The sequence below is a fragment of the Bos taurus genome, chromosome 5, assembly GCF_002263795.3.
Source record: "Bos taurus isolate L1 Dominette 01449 registration number 42190680 breed Hereford chromosome 5, ARS-UCD2.0, whole genome shotgun sequence".
Taxonomy (NCBI): domain Eukaryota; kingdom Metazoa; phylum Chordata; class Mammalia; order Artiodactyla; family Bovidae; genus Bos; species Bos taurus.
In genome coordinates, this window is record NC_037332.1 from 14,483,524 (window position 1) to 14,501,268 (window position 17,745).

Sequence of the window (17,745 nt, forward strand, 5' to 3'; positions counted from 1 at the left end):
GAACTTTATGATGCACTTAACTGATATGTTTCCATAGTCTTTTTTAATCTAAAATAGTCCTTGGATTCTTCTCATCTTCAATAGGTTTAAAGACTAGAGGACAGTTACTTCAAAGAGTGTTTTACATTGATTGTTTTCTGCTCAATACACTGTATTAGAAAGTACACCATGGTTAATTGCCATATTACTGGTGATACTGACTTTCATCATTTGGTTAAGATGGTACAAGCTTTCTTCACTGCAGAGTTAGCTACTAAATACATTTATTAATGATAATGGAAGTATTTTGTAGAAATATACTTTAACACTCCTCCTGTTAATATTTTCTTTAGCACTCTTCAGACTTATGTTTTTTTAAGAATTTGTGCATCCCTCAATTTTAACAATTTTTCAAGACATTGTAAACTTACAGCAATGAAAAGTATTGCAGGGGATTCCGGGCTTCCGCCCTTCGCGGGTTCGCGGCCGGGAGGCTTCACCGCTGTTTGCATCGTCCGTACCAGCCCCTCTGTACCCGCTGCTCCTCCGACATACCCTGAGCCCTGCCAAAAAAAAAAAAAGGAAAAGTATTGCATACTTGTGAGTAGATTATAGAAGATAATGTGAGTAAATTCATTTTACCAGACTATTTCAAAAATGTTCTATTTATTTTTTAATAATTCATGTGAAATATAATAATTCATGTATTTCTACAAATACTACTCCACACACACATAAACAATGCCTAAACAGTGATGGAAAATTGACTAATATATCTTAGCAAGTTTTATTTTAATAAAAGAAAAATATTTTACTAATATCCAAATTTGTTACTGAAATATCAATATATATTCTAATTTTCTTGATAGTTTAATTTAGTAAAACAAGATTTTTCGTGGTTGTATATGTGTATTTTGTTTTGAAGAATCAGTTATGTTGTTCTTTTTAATATTTTTATAAAGGTTTTAATTCTATGAAAATTTTAAAATTTACATGGTAATAGAGATGTAAAAAAGAAAGCCTTAAGCCATAAAAACAAAATTTTAACATAAATATACACCTTCGAAAGCACCAATTATTACTGTCAATTTACTTGGATATAATGTGACAGTTTGAAAACTTTCCATTGATACGGAAATGTAATAGCGCCCCCTTATGGAAAATACTTTAATGACACTCAGTGGTTTTATACGTCTCTTTTGAAGTGGAGAGAAATATTAACTATATTAAAAACAACAAAATGGCACTTAATTTTTTTATTTGTGTAATTTTTCCCTTAATCTTATAAATACAGAATTTCTACAAATTCCTTTCTCACATAGTATCCTTTGAATTTGTGTCAGAATGGCAGTAATATATCTAATGGAAAACTGAAATATAACAACTGACCATTTAATTTTGAGGGTGGGTAAGAATATTCATTTTAATATTAAGCAATTAGTGGTTAATATGTCTGATTAATCTAGATAGAACTGGATAAAATAAGAAAATTTTGAAAATAATAGCTAACTTTATGTAGCAATGTATTTGATATGCATTATTCTAGGTACAAAGCATTCTGCATATATTAACTCATTGTATTCTCACATTAACCTTATGAGTTAGGTATTGTTCAGTTCAATTCAGTCGCTCAGTTGTGTCTGACTCTGCGACCACATGGACCGCAGCATGCCAGGCCTCCCTGTCCATCACCAAGTCCTGGAGTTTACTCAAACTCATGTCCATCGAGTCAGTGATGCCATCCAGCCACCTCATCCTCCGTTATCCCCTTCTCCTCCTTTCCCCAATCCCTCCCAGCATCAGGGTCTTTTCCAATGAGTCAACTGTTCGCATGAGGTGGCCAAAGTATTGGAGTTTCAGCTTCAGCATCAGTCCTTCCAATGAATATTCAGGACTGATTTTCTTTAAGATGGACTGGCTGGACCTCCGTGCAGTCCAAGGGACTCTCAAGAGTGGTCTCCAATACCACAGTTCAAAACCATCCCTCATTTACAGATGAGGCAAAGGAGGCATAGAGAAGGATTTGAATTAGCCACTTGGATACAAAGTAGCAGAGCTGGCATTTGAAACAGGCAAACTGGTTTCCTGTTTTTAAGTACAAAATGCTGTTTCTCTATGATCAGATAATTTCTTAAAATATTCGATATATCTATCTAAAACCCCTGAAAAATCCCAGAAACTGTCAGCTCATTATAAATCGGATCATTTTAGCTAACAGGTGGGTAGATTAGTTTGGTGTAGAATAAGCATGTGGATGTTTAGAAATGGCCTTGTTTATTCTTCTCTAATGATACTTCCACCTTCATTTTCTCCTTCTCACCTATTCCTACTTCCTTAAAAAAAAAAAAAAAAGGAGAGAAAAAAGGAAAAATTGCATGTCTGTTCTGTGCCAAGCACTGTGTTTAAGGCCTGGAAAATACATTTCTGAATAAAACAAACATCTAACATTTGGAAGTATACAAGCTAAAGCAGAAAACGGAGAATTTGAGTATAGTGTGATTATGCAGTTCCAAAGATAGAGTACATAGCAAGGCAAACAATTCCACGAAGGAAAATATCTTCTAAACTGAAAGATGTGTTGATTCTAGCCAAAGATTAAGGGGGAAATGGGAAGGGTGGAGAGCAATCTGGACACAAAGAACAGCATGTGGAAAGAAATGGATTAGAAGGAATTCAGAACATTCAAAATGCAAATACAGCATGTGGCTGGGATGTAGAATGCACTAGGAAAGAGATGAACCAGAGGTGACGCAGAGATTGTTGAGAACCGCCAAGTCTGTCTACCATCAGAAGCAGTTTGAACTTTATCCTAAGGGATTTTTAAGGGACGAATCAGAGTCAAAGTACACTTTTGAATGCTCCACTTATCTGCTTTTTTCTCTAGAAATGAAGGATAATAGGGAAGTCTGTATTTTTTTTTTTTTTTTTTTTTTTACTTTTAGCAGCATAAGATTTATATATACCAGTTCCAGTTCAGTTCAGTCTTTCAGTCGTGTCCGACTCTTTGCGACCCCATGAATCGCAGCACACCAGGCCTCCCTGTCCATCACCAACTCCCAGAGTTCACTGAGACTCATGTCCATTGAGTCAGTGATGCCATCCAGCCATCTCATCCTCTGTCGTCCCCTTCTCCTCCTGCCCCCAATCCCTCCCAGCATCAGAGTCTTTTCCAATGAGTCAACTCTTCACATGAGGTGGCCAAAGTACTGGAGTTTCAGCTTTAGCATCATTCCTTCCAAAGAACACCCAGGGCTGATCTCCTTTAGGATGGACTGGTTGGATCTCCTTGCAGTCCAAGGGACTCTCAAGAGTCTTCTCCAACACCACAGTTCAAAAGCATCAATTCTTCAGCACTCAGCTTTCTTCACAGTCCGACTCTCACATCCATACATGACCACTGGAAAAACCCTAGCCTTGACTAGACCCAGGGAAGACAAATAAAAATGAACACAGCTTCAGTCTCCTCTGTTCGTGGGCTCAAGTGTATCTCCAAAAGTTATGTTGAAGTCCTAACTCCAGGTACCTGTGAATGTGACCTCTGCTGGAAATAGGCCACTGCAGGTCAAGTTAAGCTAAGATGAGGTCGTATTAGATCAAGATGGGCCCCAGTCCAACAACACAATTGTCCTTACAAAAAGAGAAGAGACGCAGATGAAGGGAGAACACCATATGATGATAAAAGTAGAGATTGGAGTGAAGTATATTTATGTCAACATGGATTGCCCAATACCACTGGGACTAAGAAAAAAGGCATGAAAAGACACTCCTCTAGAACCTTCAGAGAGAGCATGGCTTGATTTCAGACTCGTAGCTTCAGAACTGTGAGAGAATAGATTTCTGATGTTTTAAGCCAGCCCGTGCGATACACTGTTATGGCAGCCCTAGAAAACTAACACAACATCCTGCTTAGTTCTGCCCTTAGACCTTCATAGCAGGTCACTACAGACCACCACAGAATTCAGAAAGTGATAGGCAGTTAGTTGGCTCATGAGAAAAGGCCATCATTATATTTGCTAAGATGTTTTTCTGTATTTTCCTCTCTCTGAATTTTCTATATGGATATGTGTTTAGGTAAATGCAGTAGTCTAAGTACCCAAGAAGTTTCCTAAGTCTAGTGTCTTCTCTTTAGCCCACCGAGATAATAGTGCATGAAGAATTACTTCCTAGCCAGGTAATTCTCAAGATTTTATATGAATGCCATGATGAAAGTAAGAGCAAATGAGATATTGCATAGGAATGTGGTAAGCTGTTGGCAGAATCTGGCCCCTAGAGTGTGTTGTTTCATCATAATATGTATTTCCTAATTTTTTTAATAATCATTTTGAATGAACTTAGATATGGAGTCCACTTTCCAACTGTCCCTCCAGCTCTTTTGATTTTCACCTTTATTTAACTTGAAAGATCAGAGTTTGTCACTATACACTGTTCACTTTGCTTTGAATATATGTACCTGTCATCTGGCTACATTATGCCTATAGAAGTCAAGGTGGGGTCTACACTGATCTGGTTTCTCTAAGCCAATGGGACAAACTATTGTTACCCTCATATGAAGGAGATTTGAGTCATGTCAAAGTCCTGGCCTCTCAGGTTTCATTCTTTTCTATGCTTCTTAGTTCCCATTTCTTCCCTGGGTTCCTGATTCTTTGGGCTTTGGGGCTACAGTGTCTAATCTTCAGCCCTGCGTCCATTGGATGGGTCTTATATTTTTCTTCACTGATTTTACTGGAATTTGCATGTGGCATAGATTCAGAAAATATTGTTTAAATAGAACTGAAACATAATGTCTTGGCCATTTCTAAATCAAGAGACTACTTTATCTTGGCATCTCAAGGCTAGTCTTACAGTTACAAAAAATAGGAAGTCCTTGTATGTGGTTTGACTTTTATGGGATCTGGAAAGCCTCAAGTTTGTAAAGAAGCACCTTCAGCTTTTGGGAAATTCCTGAATATAATGGCCACTTTATATGGGCCAGCAATTGTGCTGAGCATTTTATCCCATTATCTTCTCTAATTCTCATAATAGCTCTAACTGGTAGATACTGTTATTAATCCCACTTTACAGATTTGAAAACTGAGATTCAGATTAGCTTGGTAAATTATCTAGAGTCACATAATATTACATGGTAGGGCGCATATGAAGAAAAAATTAAATTGTGTCCCAGGACCAAAGTTTTATTATATGTGTGTGTGTGCGTGCGTGTGAATTTTGCATATTGTTTCTTATAAATTTAGAATTAATCTTTTTACTGAAATGTTACTCAACCTGAAAACAGAAAAAAAATGATGCTGCTTTAGTTGAATAAAAAGGAAGGTGGAGTCAGTATAAAAACCTCATCCATTGCCTCCCTAAAGACTAGAGCTCTGAGATTAAAGGGGGAATACATTTAAGTCTGTTCTCTGTATTAAATATTAGCTGCCACAGAGAGTGAAGCTAAACCCTAAAACTTTTGCTAGTCATTTATTCCTTGACTGGGACTTCCCAGGGCACACACACACGCATTCCTTGACTAATGGATATGAATTAAGGAGAAGAGCAAGGCAAAGAGCAGAACACTGCAGCCAGAAATGGACAAGCTGCTACTGCTAAGTCGCTTCAGTCGTGTCCAACTCTGTGCGACCCCACAGATGGCAGCCCACCAGGCTCCGCCATCCCTGGGATTCTCCAGGCAAGAACACTGAAGTGGGTTGCCATTTCCTCCTCCAATGAAATGGACAAGGAAGGAGGGAAAAGTCGAGAGAAACCTGGCTAACACGAAGCTTAGGAATCCCCTGGTAAACCCTATATACACCCAGCTTAAAAGGTATTCATAAATAGTAGGGATGCAATAGATAACGCCTCTATACCTAGCCTCCCAGACCTCAGTATTAAGATCATCTCTTTACAGAAATGATCACATTTCACTGTTTCAAAAGTTTACAGTCTAATTTTCAGTAGCAGAGTCTCCAAATTATCTAAAGTATACAGTCCTTCTTAAAACAGGAGTAATTTCTTAAAATTAGCATGGGTTATGCTAAGCAATATCCTCTCCCAATTATTCCTTCTTGCTTTTTAAGATGTGGCTGCTGTTACGGCTGCACTCAGGGTGACAGCTCCTAGTATTTCCTTTGTATGAAACCAACTAGACAACTCTGAAACCTGGACAGCACAAGGGTTCAGGCCAGCCTTGAGAGGCAATCAATAAGAGCAGGTGAGGCTGCCATTACCTGGCTGATCAGTGAAGGATATCACACGCTGGCAAAGGAACACAAGGTCCCACAGTCCACTCTGTCTAGTACACACTGGTCAATACTTTTGCCAGAAACATCTATGTATTTTTTTCCAAACAGACCAGAACAGTTTTGTGTTTCTTCAGTTACATTGCTCAGGCACTGCTTTTTTTTTTCCTATTAAAAGATAAAGACACATTCACAGATAAATTACTTCCCTTTCTAATGACTAGGACAATGACATAAAAAACAGAGATTTATAATTTTCCTCAGATTATTATCAAATAATTATCATCACCATTTTATTCAGAAATAGGATCATTCAATGACAAAAATATCTTTCTATCCCCAAAGCATTGTTAACGGCCTTGCTGCTGCTGCTAAATCACTTCAGTCGTGTCCGACTCTGCGAGGCACCATAGACGGCAGCCCACCAGGCTCCCCCGTCCCTGGGATTCTCCAGGCAAGAACACTGGAGTGGGTCGCCATTTCCTTCTCCAATGCATGATAGTGAAAAGTGAAAGTGAAGTCGCTCAGTCGTGTCCGACTCTTCTCGACCCCATGGACTGCAGCCTACTAGGCTCCTCCGTCCGTGGGATTTTCCAGGCAAGAGTACTGGAGTGGGGTGTCATTGACATTACCCCAAATTATTTGACCATAGTAAAGGAACATATATGCCTTGATCATATACAATTGTTAAATTCCTATGAAACAAATGACTTGTGAAATGTCAGGTACTTTTCCATTTAATCATGACAAAAGCAAAGTAATGTCTGAACTAGTGCTTGCCATCACTATGTGCATTATAAAGTTAAGTTTTGTAGTAAGAATACCAAAAAAGTGATGTGTCCATCAAACATCCCCATTCTAGGGATGTTACATTCACTCACCTGCCTGAAATAGAGAACCAGTTTTAACAGCCTAATTTGTTGGGAGTTTGTTTGTTTGTTTGTTTTTGACAAGAAATGTGCCTCTGTGCACTTTTTTTTTTTTTTTTTTTTTTGCTGCTTAGGGGCATAGTTGCAGCACATGGGACCTTCCTTGCCTCATGCAGGATCTTTCCTTGTACCCAGACTCTATGGTTGTGGTTCTCATGCTCAGTAGTTGTGACATGTAGGCTTAGTTGCTCTGCAGCATATGGGATCTTAATTCCCTGTCCAGGAATCGAACCCATATTCCTTGCATTGCAGAGCAGATTCTTAACCACTGAACCGCCAGGGAAGTCCCCTTAAAGGTCTTATTTGAAAAAGTTGAAAATGTGAAATTGAAAAACTCAAGGTTAGGATATGAACTATGGTATTTTTAAAGAACACAGAAAGATATTCTAAAAGAATACCACAAAAGGGATGACAAAAAGTGCGTATTGCTTTTTCTATTGAAATTCATCTGTAAATGTCAACAGGAAATGTAGCTCAATTTACTTGTTTGGGTTGGGATTTGTTTGAATATAAATATTTTATGAAGAGGTGGCAAAAAAAAATGAAAGTGAAAGAAGCTTTGAGTGAAAAAATGCTCTCTGTTTAATGGATATGAGCTCTGAGTATGAGTTGAAAAAGTAAAAATAAAGTAGGTAATGCATTTTATATCATGATAATAAAATGCATACTATGTAAATAATTAGGTTTATTCCACTGAAGCTAAGTCCTAGAACCAGTTTATCAGTGACCTCACTTGGCTGAAGAAATGAGGGATTGATATTTCTATTTAGAATGCCTGGTTGGCTGTTCATTTAGCTGTCTTTATCAACCTTGTATTACTTCATAGGGTAACTAGGAAAAAATGTATTGAGATATCAAATCTCATAAAATTGTTTACAAAAGGACTGAATGGAAATAATTCTCCTCAAAAGTATATTTAAAAAGTTTATAACAAATAAACTTCTATTTGTTCTGTTTGGCAGAGAGATTGGGCCATCCAGACCCCCTCTTGCTCAGAGAAGATATCTTGTTCATTCAATCCTACCAGATAATGATATAACTGATCTCAAATGATCCCATACTGATCCTTTCAATATTTACTCAAATTAAAGAAAAGCTTCAAAATGAAAGGGAAAAAGTCATGAGACATACAGTGTTCTAGATGAGTGAATATAAGCCAGGCATCTGCATCTATGAATTCTGTTGACCTCATCAGTAAAAGGAGAAGGCAATGGCAACCCACTCCAGTACTCTTGCCTGGAAAATCCCATGAATGGAGGAGCCTGGTAGGCTGCAGTCCATGGGGTCGCGAAGAGTTGGACACGACTGAGTGACTTCACTTTCACTTTTCACTTTCATGCATTGGAGAAGGAAATGGCAACCCACTCCAGTGTTCTTGCCTGGAGAATTCCAGGGACGGGGGAGCCTGGTGGGCTGCTGTCTATGGGGTCACACAGAGTCAGACACGACTGAAGCGACTTAGCAGCAGCAGCAGCATCAATAATATGGGTAAATGCTGGTGATGAGTAGATCAAATGAATGTCACTTGGCTACCAGGTTTGCAAATTTTAAGTTTTACCAAAAACATAAATTGGTAGAAGTTAAGTTTTACCAAAGTTTTCAGATTGGGGTACAATGCTGTATAATGTTCTGCTTTTTTGCTTTTTGTAAACATTTATTTAAAGAACAGTGAAATGATATATTGTTGCAACTCTTTTAATGGCTTTTTCCTGAGAAAATTGTATTCTAAGAAATATAAATGTCTGTCTCTTCTAAATAGCCTCTATGCAGTTGACTATCCAGTGAAAAGTTAATAAATTAGAAAAGGAAGAGCAGCTGAGATATCATCATTAGTCTACAAGGTACGGTTTCTTCTATTTACATGAAACCAAATATAGAATTACATAGGCACCACAGAGCTTTTCTTTGTTGTTCATATAGATCAGGTGTTTTGGTGGTGATGGTAGTGATGGGGATGGTGGTGTGTGTGTCTGTATGTATGTGTTTTGATGGTGGTGCTGGGAGGACTGTGATATGTTAAAGTAATGGTAGAACTCAAAAGGCTTTGAATTTAGGACAGGGTACTGTCCTGGTTCCTTTTCTAGTTTAACCTCTTTTGATGGGCTTTATTAATGATTGAGATGAGGATTATAGTAGGATAACTAGATCAGTCAGTTTTGGAGTTAGTCTATTGAGGTAAATTAACATTTGAAACATTTTACATCAATCCTAAATTATGAAGGAAATAATACGCTATACTCAGTAAAGGATATTTTATTGTTATTGTTCAGTCACTATGTCATGTGAGAACATATGCGACCCCATGAACTGCAGCATGCCAAGGTTCCCTGTCGTTCACTATCTCCTGGAGTTTGCTCAAGCTCATGTCCATTGAGTCGGTGATGCCATCCAACTATCTTATCCTCTGTCACCTCCTCCTCTTGCCCTCAATCTTTCTCAACATCAAGGTCTTTTCAAATGAGTCATTTCTTCTCATCAGGTGGCCAAAGTATTGGAGCTTCAGCTTCAGCATCAGTCCTTCCAAGGAATCAGGGTTGATTTCCTTTAGGATTGACTGGTTGGATCTCCTTGCAGTCTAAGGGACTCTCAAGAGCCTTCACCAGAACCACAATTTGAAAACATCAATTCTTCAACTCTCAGCTTTCTTTATGGGCCAGTTTTCACATCCATACATGACTATTAGAAAAACCGTAGCTTTCACTACATGGACCTTTGTTGGCAAAGTGATGTCTATGCTTTTTAGTATGCTGTCTAGGTATGTCATAGCTTTTCTACCAAGGAGCAAGTGTCTTAATTTCCTGGGGCAGCCACTGTCCACAGTGATTTTGGAGTCCAAGAAAATAAAATTTGTCACTGCTTCTGATTTCTCCCCATCTATTTTCAATGAAGTGATGAAACCAGATGCCATGATCCTCATTTTTTTTATGTTTTTGTTCACTCTCCTCTTTCACTTTCATCAAGAGGCTCTTTAGGTCCTCTTCACTTTCCACCATTAGGGTGGTATCATCTGCATATATGAGGTTGTTGATGTTTCTCCCAGCAATCTTGATTCCAGCTAGTGCTTCATCCAGTACAGCATTTCACATGCTGTACACTCTGCATATAAGTTAAATAAGCAGGGTGACAGTATAGAGCCTTTTTGTACTCCTTTCCCAGTTTTGAACCAGCCTGTTGTTCCATGTTCAGGTCTAACTGTTGCTTCCTGTCCTGCATACAAGTTGCTCAAGAAACAGGTAAGGTAGTCTGGTACTCCCATCTCTTTAAGAATTTTCCATAGTTTGTCGTGCTTCATACAGTCAAAGGCTTTAGCGTAGTCCATGAAGCTTATGTTAGTTGTAATTTGCTTGTTTTTTTCTGTCATCCAACGGATGTTGGCAATGTGATCTCTGGTTCCCATGCCTTTTCTAAATCCAGCTTTTACATCCAGAAGTTCTCAGTTCACATATTGTTGAAGCCTAGCTTGCTAGATTTTGAGCATTACCTAGCTAGCAGGTGAAACGAATGCAACTGTGAGCTAGTTTGAATATTTGTTGGCATTGCCCTTCTTTGGCATTGGAATGAAAACTGACCTTTTATAGTCCTATGGCCACTGTTTAATTTTCCAAATTTGCTGGCATAGTGAGTGTAGCAGTCTAACAGCATCATCTTTGAGGATTTGAAATAACTCAGCTGGAATTCCATCACCTCCACTAGCTTTATTTGTAGTGATGCTTCCTAAGGTCCACTACTTCACACTCCAGATGTCTGGCTCTAGGTGAGTGATCACACCATCATGGTTATCAGGATCATTAAGACCTTTTCTGTACAGTTCTTTGTATTCTTGCCACTTCTTCTTAATATATTCTACTTCTGTTAGGTCCTTAGAGTTTCTGTCCTTTATTGTGTTCATCTTTGCATTAAGTATTCCATTGGTATCTTTGATTTTCTTGAAGTGGTCTCTTGTCTTGTCCTACTTCTACTTTATTGACATCTACTTCTAGAATCAAGATTGCTGGGAGAAATATCAATAACCTCAGATATGCAGATGACACCACCCTTATGGCAGAAAGTGAAGAAGAACTAAAGAGCCTCTTGATGAAAGTGAAAGAGGAGAGTGGAAAAGTTGGCTTAAAACTCAACATTCAGACAACTAAGATCATGGCATCTGGTCCCATCACTTCAAGGCAAATAGATGGGGAAACAATGGAAATGGTGAGAGACTTTATTTTGGGGGGCTCCAAAATCACTGCACATGGTGACTGCAGCCATGAAATCAAAAGACACTGGCTCCTTGGAAGAAAACCTATGACCAACCTAGACAGAATATTAAAAAGCAGAGACATTACTTTGCCAACAAAGGTCTGTCTAGCCAAAGCTATGATTTTTCCAGTAGTCATGTATGGATGTGAGAGTTGGAGTATAAAGAAAGCTGAGTGCTGAAGAATTGATGCTTTTGAACTGTGGTGTTGGAGAAGACTCTTGAGAGTCCCTTGGACTGCAAGGAGATCCAACCAGTCCATCCTAAAGGAAATCAGTCCTGAATATTCATTGGAAGGACTGATGTTGAAGCTGAAACTCCAATAGTTTGGCCACCTGATGCAAAGAACTGACTCACTGAAAAAGACCCTGATGCTGGGAAAGATTGAGGGCAAGAGGAGAAAGGGACAACAGAGGATGACATGGTTGGATGGCATCACTGACTGGATGGACATGAGTTTGAGCAAGCTTCAGGAGTTGGTGATGGACAGGGAAGCCTGATGTGCTGCAGACCATGGGATCACAAAGAATCAGACACAACTGAGTGACTGAACTGAGTATTATTTCCCATTCTATTGTTTACCTCTATTTCTCTGCATTGATCCCTTAAGAAGGTTTTCTTATGTCTACTTGCTATTCTCTGGAACTCTGTATTCAGTTAGGTATATATTCCCCTTTCTCCTTTGCCTTTCGCTTCTCTTTTCTCAACTATTTGTAAGGCCTCCTCAGACAACCATTTTGCTTTTCACATTTCTCTTTTTGGGGGATGGTTTTGATAACCACATCCTGTGCAATGTTATGAACCTCCTTCCATATTTCTTCAGGCACTCTGTCTACCAGGTCTAATCCCTTGAATCCATTGGTCACCTCCACTATATAAAGTGATTTAATCACCTAAATGGTCTACTGGTTCCCCTACTTTCTTCAATTTAAGCCTGAATTTTAAGGATTTGAGTCACTATCAGCACCATGTCTTGTTTTTGCTGACTGTATACAGCTTCTCCATCTTCGGCTGCAAAAAAATTAATCAACATGATATTGACCATCTGGTGATGTCCATGTGTAGAGTCATCTGTATGTTGTTGGGAGAGGGTGTTTGCTATATCCATCAATGGATAGCTTATACAAAATGTCAACTTCAATAGTTCTAGTAGTTACCTAGAGTTTTATGTCTTTTCCCTTTTTGACGCAAAAAATCTACAACTAAAAGGTATGGGAAATGTTATGTAATTGCTATAATTAATAGTGATTTTATTCATATTCAGTTGGCATAGACATGTATATCTTTGAGGAGTGACCAGAAAATACAGTGACAAGAAAAAAAGGCAAAAGGAGAAAGATGTTTTACTTTTCAAGTACTTTTTAATTATGAATTCCAAATTCTACCTACCTGAATTATTGTTCTCCTGAAATATTACAGTTACTGTATCTTCATTTTTATTTTGTTTAATTGAAGACAGAATTCATATTCTACTTGATTTCCTTTTTCATCTTCTTCATACCTATGGTTCCTAACCAAGAATGAATATTAGAATATGTTTAAAAAAATACTTATATCCTGTATCCAATCCCAAAAGGATTCAAATTTGGTAAGTTAGAACTATGTCTTTAGAAAGGTCACAAGTGACTCAAAATCATAATTGTAGTTAAGAAGTATTATGTCTTATCTGAAATATTCTGGAATCAAGCACCCATTTGAAGATTCAATTTAAAAAGTAACATCTATCTAACAATGCACATAAACAGAAATACATGTAAAATGCAAATATACTTACATAAAATTATGCCATATGATGTCCTTTCACCAAGGTATTAGGCTTCCTCATTATGACTCTAACACCTGAAAGTGAATACATTTTCTCCATCTCCTTTGACCCACTCTGAACACTCTAGTCCCTTGGACTGCAAGGAGATCCAACCAGTCCATCCTAAAGGAGATCAGTCCTGGGTGTTCATTGGAAGGATTGACGTTGAAGCTGAAACTCCAGTACTTTGGCCACCTCATGCGAAGAGTTGACTCATTGGAAAAGACTCTGATGCTGGGAGGGATTGGGGGCAGGAGGACAAGGGGACGACAGAGAATGAGATGGCTGGATGGCATCACCGACTCGATGGGCATGAGTTTCAGTAAACTCTGGGAGTTGATGATGGACACGGAGGCCTGGAGTGCTGCGATTCATGGGGTCGCAAAGAGTCAGACACGACTGAGCAACTGAACTGACTGAACGGAACAGTCTACTAGCCCTCCTGTCAAACTCCCTGGACTGATTTCCGTTTGAATAACCTTTGGCTCTGTCACATCTAGGTGTGAGTTTAAGGCCAGAGTTTATAGAAAGAGTGGAAAGTAATGCAAAAGCAAATTTGGGACACTTCATACTACTATTTATTGATTAAATACTACACTGGCTTAGAAAAAAAAAACAGAGAGGGGAGCTCCCAGGTAAAAGTGAGAAAGTTGGGAAAAGATGAATTGTTTACACCTTAATTACAATGGTTTCTCAGCTTAGTATTAAGAATAAGCCAGATTCTTAGTAAGTAGATGATGAAAGAAAGGGTGAAGAAATGAACGAACAGCTGAAGAATTAACTGAATGAAAAAAGCAGAATTCATTTTACTTTTGTTTCCATGGCCTTAGTTTCCTCATCTGTCATATGAAGGCATTAGAAGGCATTCAGATTCTCTTCCATCTGAAAGGATTCCTGCAATTTTTCCTATTACTCTGAGAATAGAAGACACTATTCTCTAGTGCAAGGCATGTCTCCAAATTATACATCAGCTGCCCTTTGGCAGGAGAGGGAGTGTACAGGGATGTGTGCTACTTGGCTGTATACTATCACGTTAAGCTAAAGGTTGGCAGGTAAAGTAAGCATTTGCTACAGCAGTTCTAACGTTGGGATAGCTTATGGAAGAAAACACTATTTCAACATGAAAACAAACAAAATTTATATTACCTTAACTTCTGAAATAAAGAGGCAGATTTATGTGCCTTCACATGAAACACTGTAGAAAATAAATTATTTCTTGACATAAGTAAGATTCATAGGGAAGAATGCAGAACGCTGTCATTTTATAGAGAGTATATGTTGAGTGTCTCCATAAAGACACCTAAGAAACTGGTACTGGTGGTTGCCTTCAAGGATGGAAAATGGATGACAAGGAGAAATTTTGAAGGGGGGATTTAATTTACACTGAATTATGACAATTTTTGAGTCCATATAATGTGAATATATTCCCTATCTATAAAATATTCTTGAAGTGAAACAAAATACTGTATTAGTGAAGATGAAAAAAAAAAACAAAACTCTTAAGTTTTAGTCACCAGTGGAATTATATTTTAAATGCAGTGATGTAGTCTGTTAGTATGTCCATAGCAGATGAAGAATATTTGGCCAAAATAAATCAATGGATACAGTGTGTACACTACCTCTCCTCTTTTGCTGCTTTATCCATCATTATTTTTAAAATATGACCAATATAGTGGTAGGACAGTCAAATAAAATCTTTTTAACTAGATGACACTCAATGGAGTTCTGCTTCATCCAACCTCATATATACAACAGTTTCATAGAAATCGTCATCACTTTTTTACACTTCGAGACAATACCAATCCAGCAAGCAGTTCACCTCTGCATGTGATTTCCTGGGAGCCTATAAGTATTTTTCCAAGAATTGTGAGACTACGTTGTTAATGTTGCTGTTTAGTTGCTTGGTCTCATCTGACTCTTTCGTGATCTCACGGACTGTAGCCCACCAGACTCCTCTGGCCATGGGATTTCCCAGACATGAATACTGGAGTGCATTGCCATTTCCTTCTCCAGGGGATCTTCCCGACCCAGGGACTGAACCTACATCTCCTCAATTGCAGGTGAATTCTTTACCACTGAGCCTCCTGGGAAGCTCGTGAGACTACATTCAAACACCATTTAGCCATAATACTCTCCTTTTCTTTTGTCTCTAAAGTGGTGGTAACTCTATTAGTCAATCTATTAATCCCTCTTGGAATGTGATGATTAATTATTATGAAAAGCCTAAGTGCTGGCAGAGGTGCAAGACAATCCCATTCAGGTAGCACAAGAGAAATCAATGAGGGAAACAAACATCATTTTTGAACTTTATTTGTTGCTTAAAATGTAATGCCATACAAGTTTAACAATCACTTAAAAAAGGATTTTTATTTGCATAAAACAGAAGCAAAACAGAAAGATATGAAATAAAATGCCATCTTGCTTCAAGTTTTCAAATCAGTACTTAGAGTACTAATATATAGCTATATACACTGCAAGTATATTATAGAAATATACTATGAGTAATCTTGAAACCACAATAAATATCAAGTAGGTTTTTAGGCACACGGCATAGAAAAATGCGGAGTCAGCTTAATTCTTGAGAGTGCTGAGTGACTCATTCTGAGATCATTTTCACACACATGTATTTTACACAAAATATACAGCCATCACACACACGATCCCCAGTCACTTCTGAATTTCACCTTTCATCCCAGCATCAGTGCCTTCTTATTCTTTGATACTATTGCTCTATACAGCTATTACATAAGAAAATACTTTGCAGTTTTCTTCAACTAATAGCCTAAGAAGGTATCAATGCTACCAAAATAAGTGCAGCCTATCTACACGATATGTTCATGGAAGTGTGCTGAGCGGCACCAGCTTACAGAACTGTTCATTTTAATCCTGGGGGTTACCCTGTAGGCAAACTTAATCGATTTTGAAGTATACCATTTTTGAGTTTCCCATAGCATGACAGCCAGAAATTGTTAGAAACTGAGGTAACACCTATTTTTAGAGAGATAGGAATCCCTGGAAAAGACAAATGCCAGAAGTATTTTTAAAACTTCCGATCAATGTGGACCTCAGTCAGTTATTGTATACTTTGTCTGTGACTCTTTCTGCTCAAATGTAAACCGAAGAATCCAAAGGAATGGTCAAGCTGAATTTACCCTTGCTGTTAGGATTAAAGATCACAGCCACGGAACACCTGAGATCACCCTCTGATAAGCGAAGTCTGACGCTTCTCTTAGTAGAGCCAATGTTCATTAATAAAAATGAACCAAATAACACTCACTGATTTCTGCACCCCCCGCCCTCCACCTCCAGCTACAAGTCAGATTCCGGCATGTCTGGCATGTCGGCCATCAAGTACCCTATCCCATAGCGTCCGTTGGGAGCTGTATCCAGAGTTGGCGATCCACTCTGTTTTCGATAAATATTTTTACCGAAATTTGGAGAGGACATCTCGCTTGATATCTTGCCATGAATGAGGCTTGCATCATCTCCCTCTAAGTTTACGGGCTCCTTCAGGACCCTTCCTCTCTTATAGGTCACAGATGCTAAATTACCAGAACTATCATCTATCAGGTTGCAGCGGCGGATGATGAAGACAACTGGGATGGGCAATATTGCCAGGACCATCAGAGAGATACAGATGACCATCCCCCACGTTGGGTAGCTCAGAAATTTCTCAGATGCCTGTTAAAGTCAAAAAATAATTATTAATCATCTAGCATTCTCTGCAGGGATGTGAAAAAAATATATTTATCTCAGGTTTATAAGCAAAGAACCTGGGCTAATCTTGTGACTGATTAATAAATTGCTGTGGAAGTGACAGTAAGCAACTTCCAAGGCAAAGCCTTAAAAGCCTGATGATTTCTGCCTCTGTGTCTTAGATGCTACCCTAAGCCCATAATGCCTGGAAGAAGTCAAGAATGAAAGCTCACAGAGAGAGCCCAGCTCTCCAAGTTCAGTCAACTGCATGAGTTGACTCAAGCAAGACCCAGAGAAAAATCTTCTCGCTTATCCACAAAACCCTAAGAAATAATAAGTCAGCACTGCTTTCAGTTATTAAGTTGTGGGTCATTGTTACTAAGCAATGGATACCTGTTATATGTGCCACATCACGTTTCTGCTGCTGCTGCTAAGTCGCTTCAGTCGTGTCTGACTCTGTGCGACCCCATGGACGGCAGCCCACCAGGCTCCTCCATCCACAGGATTCACCAGGCAAGAATACTGGAGTGGGTTGCCATTTCCTTCTCCACATTACCTTTCTAGAATCTGAAATTAAATTTTGAACTACATTTGTCCCCAAGGGTTTTGATAAAGGATAGCCGACTTATTTTTTTAGAATAGTCATGAATTGAGTTGTTGTATAGAATTAGTGACCATAGAATAAAGGTCAGGGGTAGCTCTAAAAATTAAGCATTCTAATTTTCTAATAGACAATATATATCTTGTGACTGCATTACGATGTAGCTAATGCAGCTTGAGAAAAGAAACTGAATGCTGCTGCTGCTGCTAAGTCGCTTCAGTCATGTCTGACTCTGTGTGACCCCATAGACAGCAGCCCACCAGGCTCCCCCATCCCTGGGATTC

At 38.6% G+C, this 17,745-nt stretch overlaps 1 protein-coding gene across 3 annotated transcripts in view; it reads right to left on the reverse strand.

Annotated features, from left to right (window-relative positions):
• Positions 1-15,458: 15,458 nt before the first annotated feature.
• Positions 15,459-17,745, reverse strand: part of SLC6A15 (solute carrier family 6 member 15) — a 57,212-nt gene continuing 54,925 nt past the window's right edge. For 2 of the 3 annotated variants that reach the window (XM_010804761.4, XM_005206043.4), the window contains exon 12: positions 15,459-16,845. In XM_010804761.4, coding sequence (XP_010803063.1) covers positions 16,474-16,845 — 372 coding nt within the window. In that variant the 3' untranslated portion in view covers positions 15,459-16,473. 3 annotated transcript variants of the gene reach the window in all.